General features: G+C 46.2%; 1 protein-coding gene across 5 annotated transcripts in view; it reads left to right on the forward strand.

The window, feature by feature from the left end:
* Positions 1–15,664, forward strand: part of F13A1 (coagulation factor XIII A chain) — a 159,154-nt gene that overhangs the window by 108,621 nt on the left and 34,869 nt on the right. For all 5 annotated transcript variants that reach the window (XM_081143694.1, XM_081143696.1, XM_081143695.1 and 2 more), the window contains 3 exons: positions 4,347–4,450; positions 5,927–6,015; positions 14,418–14,571. In XM_081143694.1, coding sequence (XP_080999820.1) covers positions 4,347–4,450; positions 5,927–6,015; positions 14,418–14,571 — 347 coding nt within the window. The remainder of the gene's footprint in view (positions 1–4,346; positions 4,451–5,926; positions 6,016–14,417; positions 14,572–15,664) is intronic.

Raw genomic sequence — 15,664 nt, forward strand, 5'->3', positions numbered from 1 at the left:
CTGTTTTTCTAGTGAGGCTCTGCCTTTGGTGAAGACTTTCTGGGTTCTTTGTACTGAAACTGCTGAATAATTACCATCCCTTGAAAGGTGCTCGGGAAATCACTGACTGTCGCTGCAGGAAGCGTCAGAAAATAACCTAAAGCAAAAATGTGTTCTTCACATGTCATCTCCATCATTACGCACCCCAAAGTTATCTTCGACTTGGTTAAATAGCTCTCAGTGAAATGGGGGCTTTGTTTGCATTTCGACACTGCTACAAGGCAACAAGAAAAGTAGATCACTTTGAAGGTTTATAAAGTCTATACTTTTTTTTTTAACTTTAAAGAGACACTGCATATTTCGATGATACAATGGGAAGTCAAGCTTCAAATGAAGGCTCTGAGAAAATATAAAACTTTGACTCTTAAAAATAAACAAAGGTTTAATTACACCTGCCTTGCTAGGCGATGCCCTCACCTTTTAATCGACCATTACTTTGTGAGCGCCTCCCGAGTCCCAGCTCCGGGCCTGGGAATGTGCTGGTGGACAAGGCAGAGCCCAGAGTGAGCCCCTGCACTCCACACATGCGCGATGAAGCCCCGGATGAGTGCAGAATGGCTACTAAGGATCTAGACAAAGTAGCTGTAAAATAAGAAATGACCTTTCAGGAAGCATGTAGATTTCCCACCCCGGAGAGCAGGGAAATGGAATTCAGAAATGTCTGTAATTATTAGCCTCTTTCATAGGGGAACTTGAAATATAAAAGACAAGTACGTATACCCAGAAATACTAACACCCAGCCAAAAGAGAACCCCCATGGCATGAGTGGCCCAGAATACACTTTCCCTGGCCATTGCTGAGCAGAGAATAGCATGCTGGCAAAAAATAGCCCCATGGCTTCGGAGGTAGCATCCTCTCCCTCTGCTCATGGCCATTCTGGGGGCCCAACCATTGGCTTCGACTAAGACCCAGCCCCACTGGAACCAGTAGGCAGTGGGCGAGGTGGACAGCTCAGAGTTAGTTCTGTCCACCTCTGCCACAAGTTCCTGACCCTCTTATCAAACTCTTCTACCCTAAATATACAAATAAGGCCCCTATCATAGGTTTAAGTGGAAGAAATCACAAATAGCTAGTTATATATCATAATGAGAGGATAGTTTTCCCCATCTCCTTGTCATTTGGAAAAAAATATTATCCTCAAGTCAAAGTTTTTATCTGAAATCTTCAATGCAAAGTTTGTTTATCTTGTTCAAGGCTTAACCTTGCCCGAGCTACTTAAATTTCAATGAGGAGATTCTGGAGCCCATTCATCTAGATGGTGTTGTATTGGTGAAAGCCAGGTTGGTGAACATCACACGTTGTGTAGGAAGCAAGACTGTGTCCATGTGGGATTTCAAAGGCTTCATTGCTGTGTTCTCTGGATCTCTCTGCCCGATGGTGCAGCCTTCACTGTTCTAAAGAGAGGCTAGCAGCCATTGTTTATTACTGTGACTTTTCTTGGGGTTCTCAAGTGGAACCAACCTCATGTTCCTGCCCCAGCGCCTCCATACCCTGACCCTGACCTACATCTGCACCTCCCTCCCCCGCAGGCAATGCCTCGCTCCCCACACCTGCCCACGGTGCTGCTCTTGACCACTTGCATTCTTGGTATTAGAGCCTCCTTTTTTCCCATCTCTCTTCTTCCTTCCTTCCTTCCTTCCTTCCTTCCTTCCTTCCTTCCTTCCTTCCTTCCTTCCTTCCTTCCTTCCTTCCTTCTCCCTCCCTCCCTCCCTCCCTCCCTCCCTCCCTCCCTCCCTCCCTCCCTCCCTCCCTCCCTCCTTCCTTCTCCCTCCCTCCCTCCCTCCCTCCCTCCCTCCCTCCCTCCCTCCCTCCCTCCCTCCCTCCCTCCCTCCCTCCCTCCTTCCTTCCTTCCTTCCTTTCTTCCTTCCTTTCTTTCTCCTCTCCCAAGGATATTCTTTTATTGATTTGAGAGAGAGAGGAAGGGAGAGAGAGAAAAAGAGAAGCATCGATGTGAGAGAGAAACTTCGATCGGCTGCCTTCCCTATGCGCCCCAACCAGGGATCGAACCTACAACCTGGGTATGCGCCCTGCCCAGGAATCGAACCCAAAAACTTTTGGTTAAGGGACAATGCTCTTTATTCTTTTTTAACTCCCACTCCTTCTTGACAGGCATGACAGTCTCTCCTAATGTAAAAATAATCACAGTAGCCTTCCCTGAGATGCTCTATTTCTCGCCGTTGCCCTCTCTCCTGTCCTGCCCCTCACAGTCTAGGTCGCTTTGGGTAGAGGAACCTACACGGCGCCTCTCCCCTTCCGCTCGCTCCCCATCTGCCTCCCCCTACTCTCCTGCTGGTCAGGAAAGACGCCAGGGACCTCCTCCTCATCAAAGCCTGAGTGTCCCAAGTGTCTGTAAAATGCCTCTCGGGTTGCACCTCCTGGGTTGGCCTCGGGCACTCACCCACCCAGCACCACCCCCTTCAACACAAACTTTCCTCCCCCACTCAGTCTTGGTAAACAAACCCTCCTACTCCCCGCAACCTGAAAGTCTTCCTCAACTCACCCGATCCCTCACATCTCCATCAGCCCTCAGCTGAACCCCCCAATGGCTCCTCTCCCTCTCCACCAAGATGACCACCTCTTTAGGGAACAGATTTTTGATCCATTGCAACTATTGCAGTATTTTGGTTGGGGGAGGTGGGTAACTTGGCTCAGTCTCCCATATTGCCTCTTCACACACCTTTCATAAATACAGAATTACAAAGTTAACTTTCCCAAGAATAAAGCCCAAATATTGAATTTGGGATAAAAGGATCTCGCAAACTCATCCTTACCTACATCATAACTCAGTGTTTAAGAGCAGGGACCCTGAAGTTCTATTACCAACTAGCTGTGTGACCTCAGGCAAGGGTCTTAACCCCTCTGTGCTTCAATTTCCTCCTTTGTAAACCGGGGATGATAAATAACAGCCCCCCAATACACCATGTTGGCTGTTTCATGCCCCCACAACTTTGTTCCTGCTCTTTCTGTTGATCTGCTAAACTTCAGGACTCAGATCAAATACCACTTCTGCTGTGACACCTTCACTTATTCCCTGAGAGCTTCTCACTGAGGCTTATTGCGCCCCAGATGAATCTCCATTGTAACATGCAGCATGTCAGTTATTTTTGAAAGCCTGAAAGTTACCATTTTTGAGCACTTATCACATGTCAGGCATAGAGTGCTTTACGTGTAGTATCTTGTCTAAGCCTCACAGCAAACTTATGACATGTTTGAACAAATGGCTTACATGCCTGTCGTTTCTTCTAGATTGCGAGGCTGTTTATGAGCAAAACCCATGTCTTCATCTTTGTTGAATCTCCAGTACCTAGCATGGTGCCTGACATGTAATGGGTACATAGTTAAATAATACGTCTAAATTGAGCTAATCAAAGTTGAGCTGTACTCAGAGAGTACATGCATGAATTACTAACGTTGCAGGACATTTAGGGAAAGGATGGGTGGTAGTTGGATCTCAAATGCATCAGTGCTATAAATAGACTGCGGCGATGACCTCACCCACCATTAAACTGTTATCACTATAGGAATATTTTCTGCAGTGCGGATGGGTTCATGTGCTCATTTGTTTCTGGGCTGTTATATAACTTCAGGTCTTTCCAAGGACATAATACAATTTGTGATGACATTTATTCCATGCTCTTGCCTCCAGGGTCATATGGAAAGTTGTGAAAAGTTTTGCATGACCCTCAGCTCATGGGTTGCCCACCTTTGATAGAGTAAAGAGACATTTGCCCTGAGAACTTTTCCTTCTTGTTGAACAAAAAATGGAAATTTTCCACAAATTATAGACAATTATAATCAGGAGTTAATGTTATAGTCTCCATGGCAATGATCTAAACCCATAAACACAGGCATTTCATTGCTTAATTGTTACAAGGGATATGCTTTTTATAAATCTAATACATATAAATATAAAAGAAATTCAAAGAAGTTCGTATTTTGCTTTTAATTAACTTTTCTTTCCTATCCACTTAGCATGTAGTAAGTTCTGTTTCATTAGGCAGCAGAGAATGGTTAAGATCAGAACTGTTTAATGTGCTGATTAGAATATCTCTGGAGGGCCTTGAAGCTGATGTTAGCAGAAGAGCAATGGCCAGCCATGTGAATGTCCCTAGGGGGACCAATGGGAATGAATCTGCCCCACAAACTCAAGCCTAGAGCCCCAGGATATCTCTGGGGGTCATCAATTTACTTTAATCCATTCCCACAATAAGTAGATGGCATATCCTCAGGATTTGGGGTCACTTTCTTATGTTTTGGAGCATTGGATGTTATGGGATGTTTAGTCTCACTGAGTGGTGTTTTCCAAGGAACTACCACTGCTGGAATGAAGCCTGGATGACGAGGCCCGATCTTCCTGTTGGATTTGGAGGCTGGCAAGCCGTGGACAGCACCCCCCAGGAAAACAGTGACGGTAACCTGCATCCCCCTCCAGGGAACTGTTGAACTGCCCACCTTCACTCTGCCTTTGTGATGGCACTTGCGTGGGAAACGCTCCCGGTGGGAACCCACAGCAGGAGCGTGCTCCCTGGGCTCAAGCCCAGTATTAACCACCTGCCAATCAGGCTGAACTTCAGTTCAATGGTTGGTTTTACCTTGATTGTTTTATAACTTTTAGAGAAACAGCATGAAGCTTAACATATATCATTCACCTACTCCTGCTTTGATAAGCAGTTTTGAAGACAAGATAAAAGTGCCTGTGTGCACATTTCAATAGGCTGTAAACCATGCTCCACCCGCCACGGCACAGGGTGGTGAGAAATAAGGCAGCAGGGGAAGTGAAGGGCTCAGAACACTGGTGTTTCCCCAGAGCTAACCTCTTTTGATATTGTGAGATTTCTTCCAGAACTTGGGTATGTGGGTATTTGTTGTCTGACTTACAAAGTCTGCTAAGCAATGACCGGCAGCTATGACCTCATCGGGATTTTTATAAAATCCCATCATAAGCCTCCAATAATCTTTAAATGATGATAAAGGCAGTGGCCTGGGGACGTTAGGCTTATTTCCTCGGGTGCTGATAGAAGATATCGTTGTGTGTGTCTATGCACATAGACACACACTCATTGAGCATTTACAAAGAGAATCTTAGTGGAATCTAAAGAAGAAAGTTCAACACTTTCTGGTGTTTCGGATTATACAGGGTGGGCAAAAGTAGGTGTACAGCTGTTCGCATGGAGACTACAATAATTAATAATAATAATACCAAAACAAACCCCGTGTTTCACGTACTCACAACTGTGGACCTGCTTTTGCCCACCCTATGTCTTGAGGAGACTTCAGAGGTGACTAATGGTGGTGAGTCTCTTATTAACTGGAGGTAGCTGGTTAAAATGTAAAAATTTTGGAAAAGTAAATGTGGGCCTATTGACTTCCTCAGTGCACACTGGGCACTGCTCAGTGTGGCTAGTGTCCAAGTTATCCAGTTAAACTTGACGTGTTCTTTTTCCTTTCTTTTCTTTTTTATTGAATTTATTGGGGTGACAGTGGTTAACAAAATTATACAGGTTTCAGGGGCTCAAATGTCCAAAACACAAAACAAAAAACACCGCAGCCGCCAAGGACACATCACCATTCCAACATGCCAGACACCAGCCGTAAGAGCATAGACGCTCCGTTGGCCAACAGTCCGGCACCCACACTCGAGCGCATGTCTGTAGGTAGGAGGATAGACGGGAATAGTGAGGCCGGCATTGCTTTCATGGCCTCCGTCCTGATTGCACACCTTGCCCACCTGCCCCCTCTGGCATGGACAGCCTTTGGGCTAAATCAATGACCAACTTGAGGGACACTTGCCTCTGCAGAGCCACCTCAATGCTACGGCCTGTCCTGTGTCTGTGTCTGGACAGACGTGAAGACACAAACTCACACGCTTCTCCTCTGTGTGACGCAGGGATGTACCGGTGCGGCCCGGCCTCTGTCCAGGCCATCAAGCACGGCCACGTTTGCTTCCAGTTTGATGCGCCCTTCGTCTTTGCAGAGGTGAGTGGAAAGCTGGCGAAAGCGCTGCTCTCCTCCCCCGCCTCTTACACCTCAAAGAGTAGGGTCCCGAGCTGTTACTCCTGAACTTCCCTGGGACGTGGCCCTGTGCTTTGTGATCACAGTTAACCTCCAGGCCCTCAATTCTAAATGCAGTTCTTAACCAACATTTTTCTTTCCTAGATGTTTTGAGATTTTTTTTTCCCCTCAAAAGAAATTGCTTTACTAACCACCACACTCTCCAACTAGAATGAATAACTATTATTGATATGCGAGGCCTGTGTCCTTAAGCAGCTTGATTCTTGTTGGAGGCGGGAGACACAAACACATCGAAAGTTAAATAACAATCACACAAGAGATGCTATGGGACTGTCAAGTGAGCTACGTAGGTGATAAATGATCTGCATTTATACAAATAGATTCATTCCCTGAGAAATATGGGCCGGGAACTGAAGTAGGACAGCAAAGGCGGTAAGACCACGTCTAGGGTGGGAGGGTGACACAGGGACAGACAGGAAGGTCACCTCCGTGATAGCCACAGGGAGACTAGCAGACTGTTGCTGGAGCATCTGGAAGGAGCGTCCGGTGCTCCCTGCAGGGGTTAGTGCTCTAGCTGAGTCTTGAGAGGTGATCAGCAGTTACTCAGGCCAAGGGGCTAAGAAGAAAGCCAGAGGGAGAAAAGAATTTCAGGCAGAGAGGACGACTTGAGAATCCAAACGGTGCATGGGGAACATTAAAACCCATCTCTGCACGCTCACAGAAACTGCTGCACCAGCAGGTGTCAGAGGTGACAGCTGAAGGAACTAAACGTAAGGAACTTAGGTCCCGAGAAGCGGGCGCTTCATCTTGTCACAGAGCCTCCACGGGGACAGACATGAGATTTGTGGAGCACGGACTTGATGGGAATGCCGCTGGGGTGGGGGACCAGCTGGGAGGCTGTGACATCACTGCACCCCGGGGAGGACTGGACAAACCGCAGCTGGGGCGAAGGAGGCGGCGGGATTGGAAACCGTCTAGGAAGTACAGGAAGCATAAATATTTAGACAGCAAAATCAGAAATGTGAAACGCACCAAACGAGCAGCATTTCTTCCACCGCACCTCCCATTGCAGTTTCTAGAGCCCTGGGAGAACAGGCGTACCGTGTTTGGTATTTTACTCCCTCCATTTCCCTTTGGGATTTGAAGATTTATCCAAACCTCCCAGCTGCCATCTATCTGATAGTTTCTGACACCACGAGAAGCTCTCAGTAGGAAATCACTCTGAAATTCACAAGCCTTGTTTTTATATTTTTATCATGCTTTACTGTGGCAAAGACGGGGAGGGGAAGGAACCTCCCTCCAAGAGCTAATTGCCTGATAGCTGCTAGCGCAAATGCTTTCGCTGTTACTAAATCTAGAGCGGGTGTCATGAATGTCATCGGGGTTGCAGGTTATAATTACGCCTCGCACCGCTGCGGACGCGCCTGACAGTGTAACGGTTTGCTGCTCTGGTCCAGGGCTGAGTCATTTCTAAGAGGTGTTGGAGGTGTTGGAAAGGGCTGAGGAATCTTTTCTCAGGGGTACCTAAGTCAGGAGCCCGAGGGGAGTGCTCCATGACTCAGGCTTTGGGCCGCATGCCCCCCTCGCGGTCCCCTGATGGCTGAGCAAGCTCGCCTCCCCCCCGCCAGGCCCGTCAGCTGGGGCCTGCCTCTGCCTGTCACCCAGCTTGTCACTGGCTTGGTCATGCCTTACTCATTTCCGGGCCAGAGCCAGCGTCATGTTTGCTGACTGTTTTTGCTCTTCTCTGGACCTTGATCTTCTTTAGGGAAAGCAGAACCCCAAATATGAGGGGGCACGCATGGAAGGCACCTTACCTCTGTTCTTTTCCCGTTCCCCTCCGTTTTGGAAATTTATCCTTAGCATTTACAGATTCCTTTCGGGGCTTAAAACTTACTTCCCTCCCCTGCCCCCCTCTGGTGCCCTCAGTGCTGGGGTGAGTTCCTCAGTTCTGATGGGACATCTGCCTTTTCTCTCCCCAACTAGTGGTGCCCTCGGCGTCCAGAGAGGGGAGAAGGGAGCAGAACAGTCCTAAGAGCCTGGAGTCGTCTTCCGAATTCCCATGTTCATGAGGCTCGAGGGAGTAGCTGCTTCTCTTCTAGCAAAGCTTCTTCTCATTGGATCTGTTGTCTCCTTCACACGATCCCACTCCAAACTCTCTCTCTCTCACACACACACACACACACACAAACACACACACACACACATGCATGCAAGCACACACATGCATGCAAGCACACACATGCACACACATGCACGCCCACACTCTTGCCTTCCCTCCCTGGCACTGAGCTGGCCTTTGCAGCAGTAATTTACTGACTGACTCCTCAGGGCCACAGTAGCCAACCCACTGCCCCAGAGCGGCTCCTTCCCTAGCTCTGGGCTGTCCGTTCTGTGTACAGGCTGTGAGGCTGCTTCTCTGCAGATTCTTTATTCTTAATCCAAAGTTGTTTATTTTGCCAAGACTTGTTAGATGCAGCCCACTTTTTGGCATCTTCTATTCTGATCTAAAGTAATTCTTCCATTCATTCGAATAACATAAACCTTGGAGATCATCTTGGCTTCGCTCTTTCTAAGCTTCCCCAGGCATTTTGCCAGAAATACCTTTAAAAACTGTCAGTCATCAACCCTGCCTGTGATCTTCATCATTACCCTCTGAGATCTGGACAGCTCTGAGTCCTGTGAAGTTGCCTGCCTGCTAATTCATCTCCCTCCTCCTCTCTTACCCTCTTTCTTATCCATTCTCCACAAATCAGCCAGAATTATCTTTTAAAATGTTAATTAAAACGTGTCACTACCCTGCCTCCAACCATCTAATAGATTCCCCTCATCCTTAAAATAAAATTGAACATAAATCTTTACAAGATTTGATGTGACCTGGCCCTTGGCTTCCCCCTCACCCCCATCCCTTGCTCATTTCTCTCCAGCCACACTGACCTCCTTACTCTTCTAGAAACATCCAAACAGGCTCTCATTTCAGTCTTCACACATGCTGATCCTTTTGCTCGCAAGCTCTTCCCCTACTGTATGTTACGGGCATGTTCTGTTCCCTCGCTGTATGTTCTGTTCCCTCACTGCGTCCTGGTCTCTGTCCAGGTCCCCTCCTCGGAGTGGCCTTCACTCAGCCCACCCCGGCCTAAAACATCATAGTCCGCTCTGGGCCCTGTTGTCTCTATCCCTCTGTCCTGCCTTCGTTGATGACTCCCCTCCCGGGATTCTCACTGCTGGAAGCAGGCTCTGGCACGTGGTAGTCATGAACAAATACTTGCTGAATGAATGAATGAATGAATGAATGAATGAATGAATGGGCCGAGCAAGCGCGCAAACAAGGGCTGGCGCCGAGTACACTGTAAGCGCGGTACCTCAGAGAGATGGGGCCAGGTGGCACCCGGGCCTGGCGCGTGGCCAGCGGCAGGTGGCGGGAAGGGTGAGCGCAGGTGCATTGACGGCAGCTGGGCCGGGGAGGCTGGTGGACAGGCAGGTACCCACTGCCTCAGGATGTCCCCCAAGGACCACTGCTTTCCGGGCACAGCTACGTCTCAGGCAGTTATCTCCATTTGGGAACAAATGAACAAAGTCAACTGTCCTGGGTTCTGAAGAAAGGGTCCATCCTTCGTGTAGCTTCTGGCAGCAATGGACATAGGTTTCCACTCCATGGGCATGGTTAGAGGTTTGCAGAGAGGCCCCTGTAGCCTTCTACCCCAGCCCCCCTTTGCTGAGCCCCGGGGGCCGAGGCTGGGGAGGGAGTGCCTGTGCCTGACCCAGAGGCAAGCTGTGGTGTGCTAGAAACAGCACCAGATTTCAGGTTGGGAGGCCAGGCTCCCAATGACCATGGTCCCTTCAAATGCGGAGGAAGGACTAGCTGATCACTAGGGCGCCCTTCCATTCCAAAGAAATTGGCCTTAAATGTGGAGTTTTCACAAGTAGTACAGATCTACCTACCAGCCTTGCAAGGATAGAATTACTTAATCCAGAGGCATTCAGCAACTTGCTCAAAGTTACACAGCCTGGGTTCGATATTTGTTCCAGCGTCCCCTGCGTGTACTATTCTACCGCAGACATGCAATTGGTCTTGGGTGGGGCCCTATCACTGCTGCTTTTTTAAGCCCCTTGGTGACCCTCCCTTGCAAGGTGGAGAACCACTACCCTAGAGGCTAAAACTGGAAGGGAAGGTTGCTGGTGTCATGCTGATTAGATGGAATATGTCCCCTTCACCCCAACCCCAACATACAGATGCAAAAACCATTTCCTGTGTTTCCCCTCTGCGGTCGCCACAAGGGACGGTGCTGTTGGGCCGCCTGCAGTTTTCAGTCTCCGCTACATAAATTCCCTAGCTGTGCTCAAGGGGAGACAGGGATTTAGCCCCTTTCATATTTCGCCCCTTCTACCTGGTAACTGTGAGCTGTTAATTGAGAGGATATTTATCACTATTGTTGCTGGAACTTGCGAGTGGAGGAGGGAGCTTTTTGTGCTGGCTTGGCCTCCAGAGGAGAAGGTGACATTCTCAGGAAGCTCCTTTAAAGGTTACTTAACTTGCTTTTTTTTTCGAAATGGCAAATATCCCTTAGGTGTCTGCTCTATCTCTTGTCCTGATGCCTGATTTCACATTTCAGGGTCATTATCTGTGTCCCCTCAGAAATCTGAGTCCCAGGCATGGCACATGTCCCCGGGCATGGTGGTGTCCTGGGCCCAGGGGTGCTGTGGGCGAGGCCCGTGCTATGAAGGTCAGGGAACGTGCTGTGGCCGGTTCTGGGTGAGAGGCAGGGAGTAGACATGAGCAGCCCAGGGCCTGCCCTTCTCTCTACCAGCTCTCAGCCAGGTGTCCACAAACACCCTGCTGACCTTCGGAGACTTGGGGCCTCATCTGTAAAATGGAAATAAGAACACATACCTCACAGGGTTGTTGTGAGGTTTAAATGAAACAATTTTTAAATGTCCCTGAAACATTGTGGGTATTTACTAAATGCTGGCTACTTACTTTCTCTGTAGTAGAATCAGATTTTATGTAAATTCAAAACATTTTGTGAGAAAATAGACTTTAAAGGCCTCAGCTTTAAAAGTGACAGATCATCAGTTTTCCCCATTAGATTTTTCTCCGTTTTGAAATGTACAAGCCACGCTCACCTAGATGCTGTCTCACTCAGTCCCAAAAATTGTTCTGCAAAATTGGTCACAGAGGATAAGGTAACTTGTTAAAAGTTTATATGCAAGATCAGAAGCCAAGTGTCCTACAGCTAAATGTCTTCAGGACGTTGAGAGACTGGGCCCTCAGCCTGTAACAGCCACCCTTCTCGCCATTGTTTGGCTTTAATTATTTTTAGCCTTAGTGGGGGGGTATAGTTGATCATTTAAATTGCACATGTTTGATGTATGTGTCTGTGATACCATCACCACAACCAAGGTACTTCACACATCCGTCATCTCCAAAAATATCCTATGTTCTTTTGAGAATTTTGTGTTTGTCTGGTTTTTGGTATGAACACTTAACATGTGGTCTTATTTCAACTTGGCTATTGCTTCCTAGCCCCCCAACCTGCCCCGCTCCGCCCCAGGTGCCCCCCTGGTGTTTCAGACGTTCCCTTGAAAGCTACTTATTGCACTACTGTATTGCAGGAGTTCTCAGGCTTGGCTGTCCCATAGAATTATCTGGGGCCTTTTTTAAAAAGATGGCAGATTTATGGTCCCATCCAAGACATCCTTGACGAGACGTCTATTTTTTAAGTTCCCCCAGGTGATTCTGACACAGAATATTCCTTACTACAGTATAAGCCCGTGTTTATCATTAAGACTTCAGCACCTTAAAAAATATCTGGCAATACTAATAAATAATTTATTATTCTTATTATTGATAATATTTATGAGTTTTTCCTTTATGCCAGGCACTATGATAAGTAATTCACATAAGTTTATTTCAGTTAATTATTCCAAGTATCCTGAGGAAGGAGCTTTTATTACTGTATTTAATAGAGGAGAACTGAAGGTTGGAGGGGATCTTAGAAAACAGTAAATACATCAGTAATTATATTCAGCTGAAACACCTGATGTAGCAGTGCAATTCCTTTTTTTCCTACCTGCTTCCATGCCAATGAACAGAACCACAAGAAAGTGATTTTAAAGAATATAAGAAGGGACTCTAAGGGAATCAGCCTCCGGGCATAGATTTAGACATTGTCTCACAAAAGTAGAGAGAACCTTGAACGAGCTTGGGGGTCAGCCAGCATGGCCCCAAGACACTATTTCCAAGTCCCATAAATAACAAGGTTCAGTTGCTGAATCACCAGAAAATTCTCCGAATTCCACCTGTACAGTCTAATATTATTTTTCAATTAAAATGCCTTTGGCTGCAAGTAACAATTAAAATCACTTAAACAGTAGGAGTTTAAGTTTAATTTTTCTCATATAAGTAATCCTGAAGGTTAGAAGGCTAGTCTGTGTTTTATAAACTGCAGGAAAGCCTGGACTGTGGGGATCATGAAAAGCTATGGTTGCCCTGAAAGGAATGGGAGGGCCTCAGCACCTGATCCCGCTGATGTCTAGCCCGTGTCGTGAACAGGAAGTCACTGTAAGGATAGGATATGGAGACATGCTTTCCTATAGTCAAAGGTGCCAGGTGGGGTGAAGTTTATCTTCCCATTGTTTAATCTGTACACAGAGCATATCATATGAAAAAATGGGATAGACTCAGAGGGAGGAGAAGTGAAAATTGGTAGAAGAAATATCAATAATAACTTAAGATATGCAGATGGCACTATGTTGCTGGCAGAAAGTAGCAATGATTTGAAATGATTTCTGATGAAAGTGAAAGAAGAAGTGCCAAAGCAAGACTGCATTTGAACATTGAGAAGACAAAACCATGCCTACAGAAGAAATACACCATTTTAATATAGACAATGAAGACAGTGAAATTGTTAAAGATTTTGCTTATTTTGGCTCTGTCATCCATTCAAATGGAGACTGAGGCCAAGAAATCAAGAGAAGGCTAAGACTCAAAAGACAGCAATAGAAGAATTAGGAAAGATCACCAAGAGCAAAGATGTATCATTAGAGACCAAGGCTAAGACCGGCCACATCCTCACATTCCTAATTACTATGCCTGGATGTGAAAGTTTGACAGCAAAGAAGGCTGATAGGAAAAAATATATATTTATTTAAAATATGGTGTTGGAGGAGAGCTCTGTGGATACCCTGGACCACCAAAAAAATGAACAAGTAGGTTCTAGAGCAAATTAAGCCTGGAACATCGCTGGAAGCAAAAATGAGAAAACCAAAGCTATCCTACTTCAGGCACATCATGAGAAGGCAGGCTCTTTTAAAAAGACAGTAACACTGGGAACAATAAAAGGCAGCAGGAAAAGAGGGAGACCAAATAAGAGATGGGCTGGCTCCATAGAGAGGACACAGGCATGAGTCTAGGGGAGCTGAGCAGGGCTGCTGAGGACAGGACATCGTGCACATCACATATTCGTAGAATCTCCAGGAGTCGGAAGTGACTGGATGGCATGTAACACACACTAGAGGTCCTGAAGTAGGTAGTCCCCAGGTTGGCTTAGCCTTTTAACAGCCCTGCGAAGCTCTCAAATGCTCCTTAGCTTTCCACTCTACCACCTTTGTATTGTTGGCAATGTGGCTTTGCACTATCTTAGGATGACTAAAGCAGCTCCAAGCATCACTTCACTTCACATGAAAACATTCAAAGGCAAGAGAAGGGCAAACTCTCCCAAGTACTTCTCTCCTTTTATAAGAAGTCTTTCCCAGAAGCCACCCAACTGACATGCTTTTTTTCCTGGAAGTAGGTCACACAGCTACTGCTACCTTAGAAGTCTGGGAAAGCAAGTAACAGACATGGTGCTCTCAGCCCTCTTTTGAGAGGTGGAATTTACCAGCAAGAAAAAAGAGGAGAACCCTGGCTGGGTGGCTCAGCTGGCTGGAGCACTGTTCTGTACACCAAAATTTTGGGGGTTTGATTGTCAGTCAGGGCACATGCCTAGGTGTGGGTTCCATCCCCAGCAAGGGCGAGTATGGGAGGCAACCAATAGATGTTTCTCTCTGTCTCTTTCTCTCTTCTTTCCTCTCTCTCTACAATCGATAAACATATCTTCGGGTGAGAATAAAAAAAAATAAAGAAGTGATTAATGTTTAGACAACTGATAGTCCCAACCCTAAATATTCTTAATTTAAAATACCTGATAATTAACCTAGATTCGATTCCCCTTCAGAATAGTTTGAAAATGAGTTTAGCCCTATGAATCCAATGTTGCTGAGGAAACATGTCAGCTCTAGGGATTTTAGATGACTACACCGTTGAGAATTAGATCTTTTGGTAACAAAGACATTTGATAATTGCTAATGTTCTCTTTTCCTGTTTCTAGGTCAACAGTGATCTTGTTTACATCACAGCTAAGAAAGATGGCACTCAAGTGGTGGAAGCTGTTGATACCACCCATATTGGGAAATTAATTGTGACCAAAGAAGTTGGAGGAGATGGCATGAGGGATATTACTGACACCTACAAATTCCAAGAAGGTAATTTACTGTAATTGAATGATACTTTCTCTGCCCAAGTCCGTTTTGTACTTGCCACGGTCACTATGAGATGTGTCCTAGAGAATGCACAGGTATTCACAGCATATGGTAGTTAGAGAGGAAGTACGAACTCTCACAAGTGAAAGACACATCACACCCACGATTTTTCATTGTAGTTCATTAGTATGTTTGCTTTGAGCAGAATTCCCCTCCACGTGGCTTATGAAAATGATTTAAGTCGTATCTACTTTAACAGCATATAGAATATATGAAAGAACAAAAAAATATTTTAAATGACCCTATTATAAAACATTGTTTAACTAATGTAATTTCAGTTCAATAACAGAAATTTAAATAGCTATTCACATCTATTTAGTACTTTATACACTATTCTTACATACATTGTTCTACTGAATTATTATGGAAATCCCTTATGGTAGATAAAACAATATCTAGAGGACAGTGCCCTCTTACTATTCAGGCCAATTAAATTGAAGGTCTGTTTCAATTATAAAATAATGACCGGGTGGTTTTGTTAACTTTCATTGCGTAGGGTGTTTCGAATGGAGCTGTTGAGTTCAGTTCCCTCTCAGGCGGTACCGGTTGCCTACTCTGTGCCTGGAATTGTGCTTGGTGCTGGGGATCATTTTCGTGAGCACAGCCCAATTTCTGTTACTGGCCAAGTGATAGGATCATTATGCAGAGAGGTCTTTGATAACAAAGAAGAGGGACACTCCGTCCTCTAGGAGATTCAGAAAAGGCCAAGCGGGGTGGGAGAAATTACAGACCATGGCTAAGGAAAGCTGGCCAGGGTTTCCAGGCGTGGGAACACAACCACAGCATGGAGGTTTGAAACACGTGGTGTGCTTAGGGTCCTTCAGGCTTTACTAGGCATTAAGCTCAGACTGCCCAGTGGCTGAAGACAATGCTGCCCCGGGTCAGCAGCGGACAGGAAGTGAAAGGCCTCAGGTGTCTTGATGGGGATGCAGAGTATATTTTATAGATGATTCACTGCCAGAGTTCTCAGGAGTGGCAATTATTTTAGTGAATGGATAAAAATGATGAATAGTTAGCATGTGCTTAATACCCACCA

This window comes from Miniopterus schreibersii (assembly GCF_964146895.1).
Source record: "Miniopterus schreibersii genome assembly, chromosome: 8".
Taxonomy (NCBI): Eukaryota; Metazoa; Chordata; class Mammalia; order Chiroptera; family Miniopteridae; genus Miniopterus; species Miniopterus schreibersii.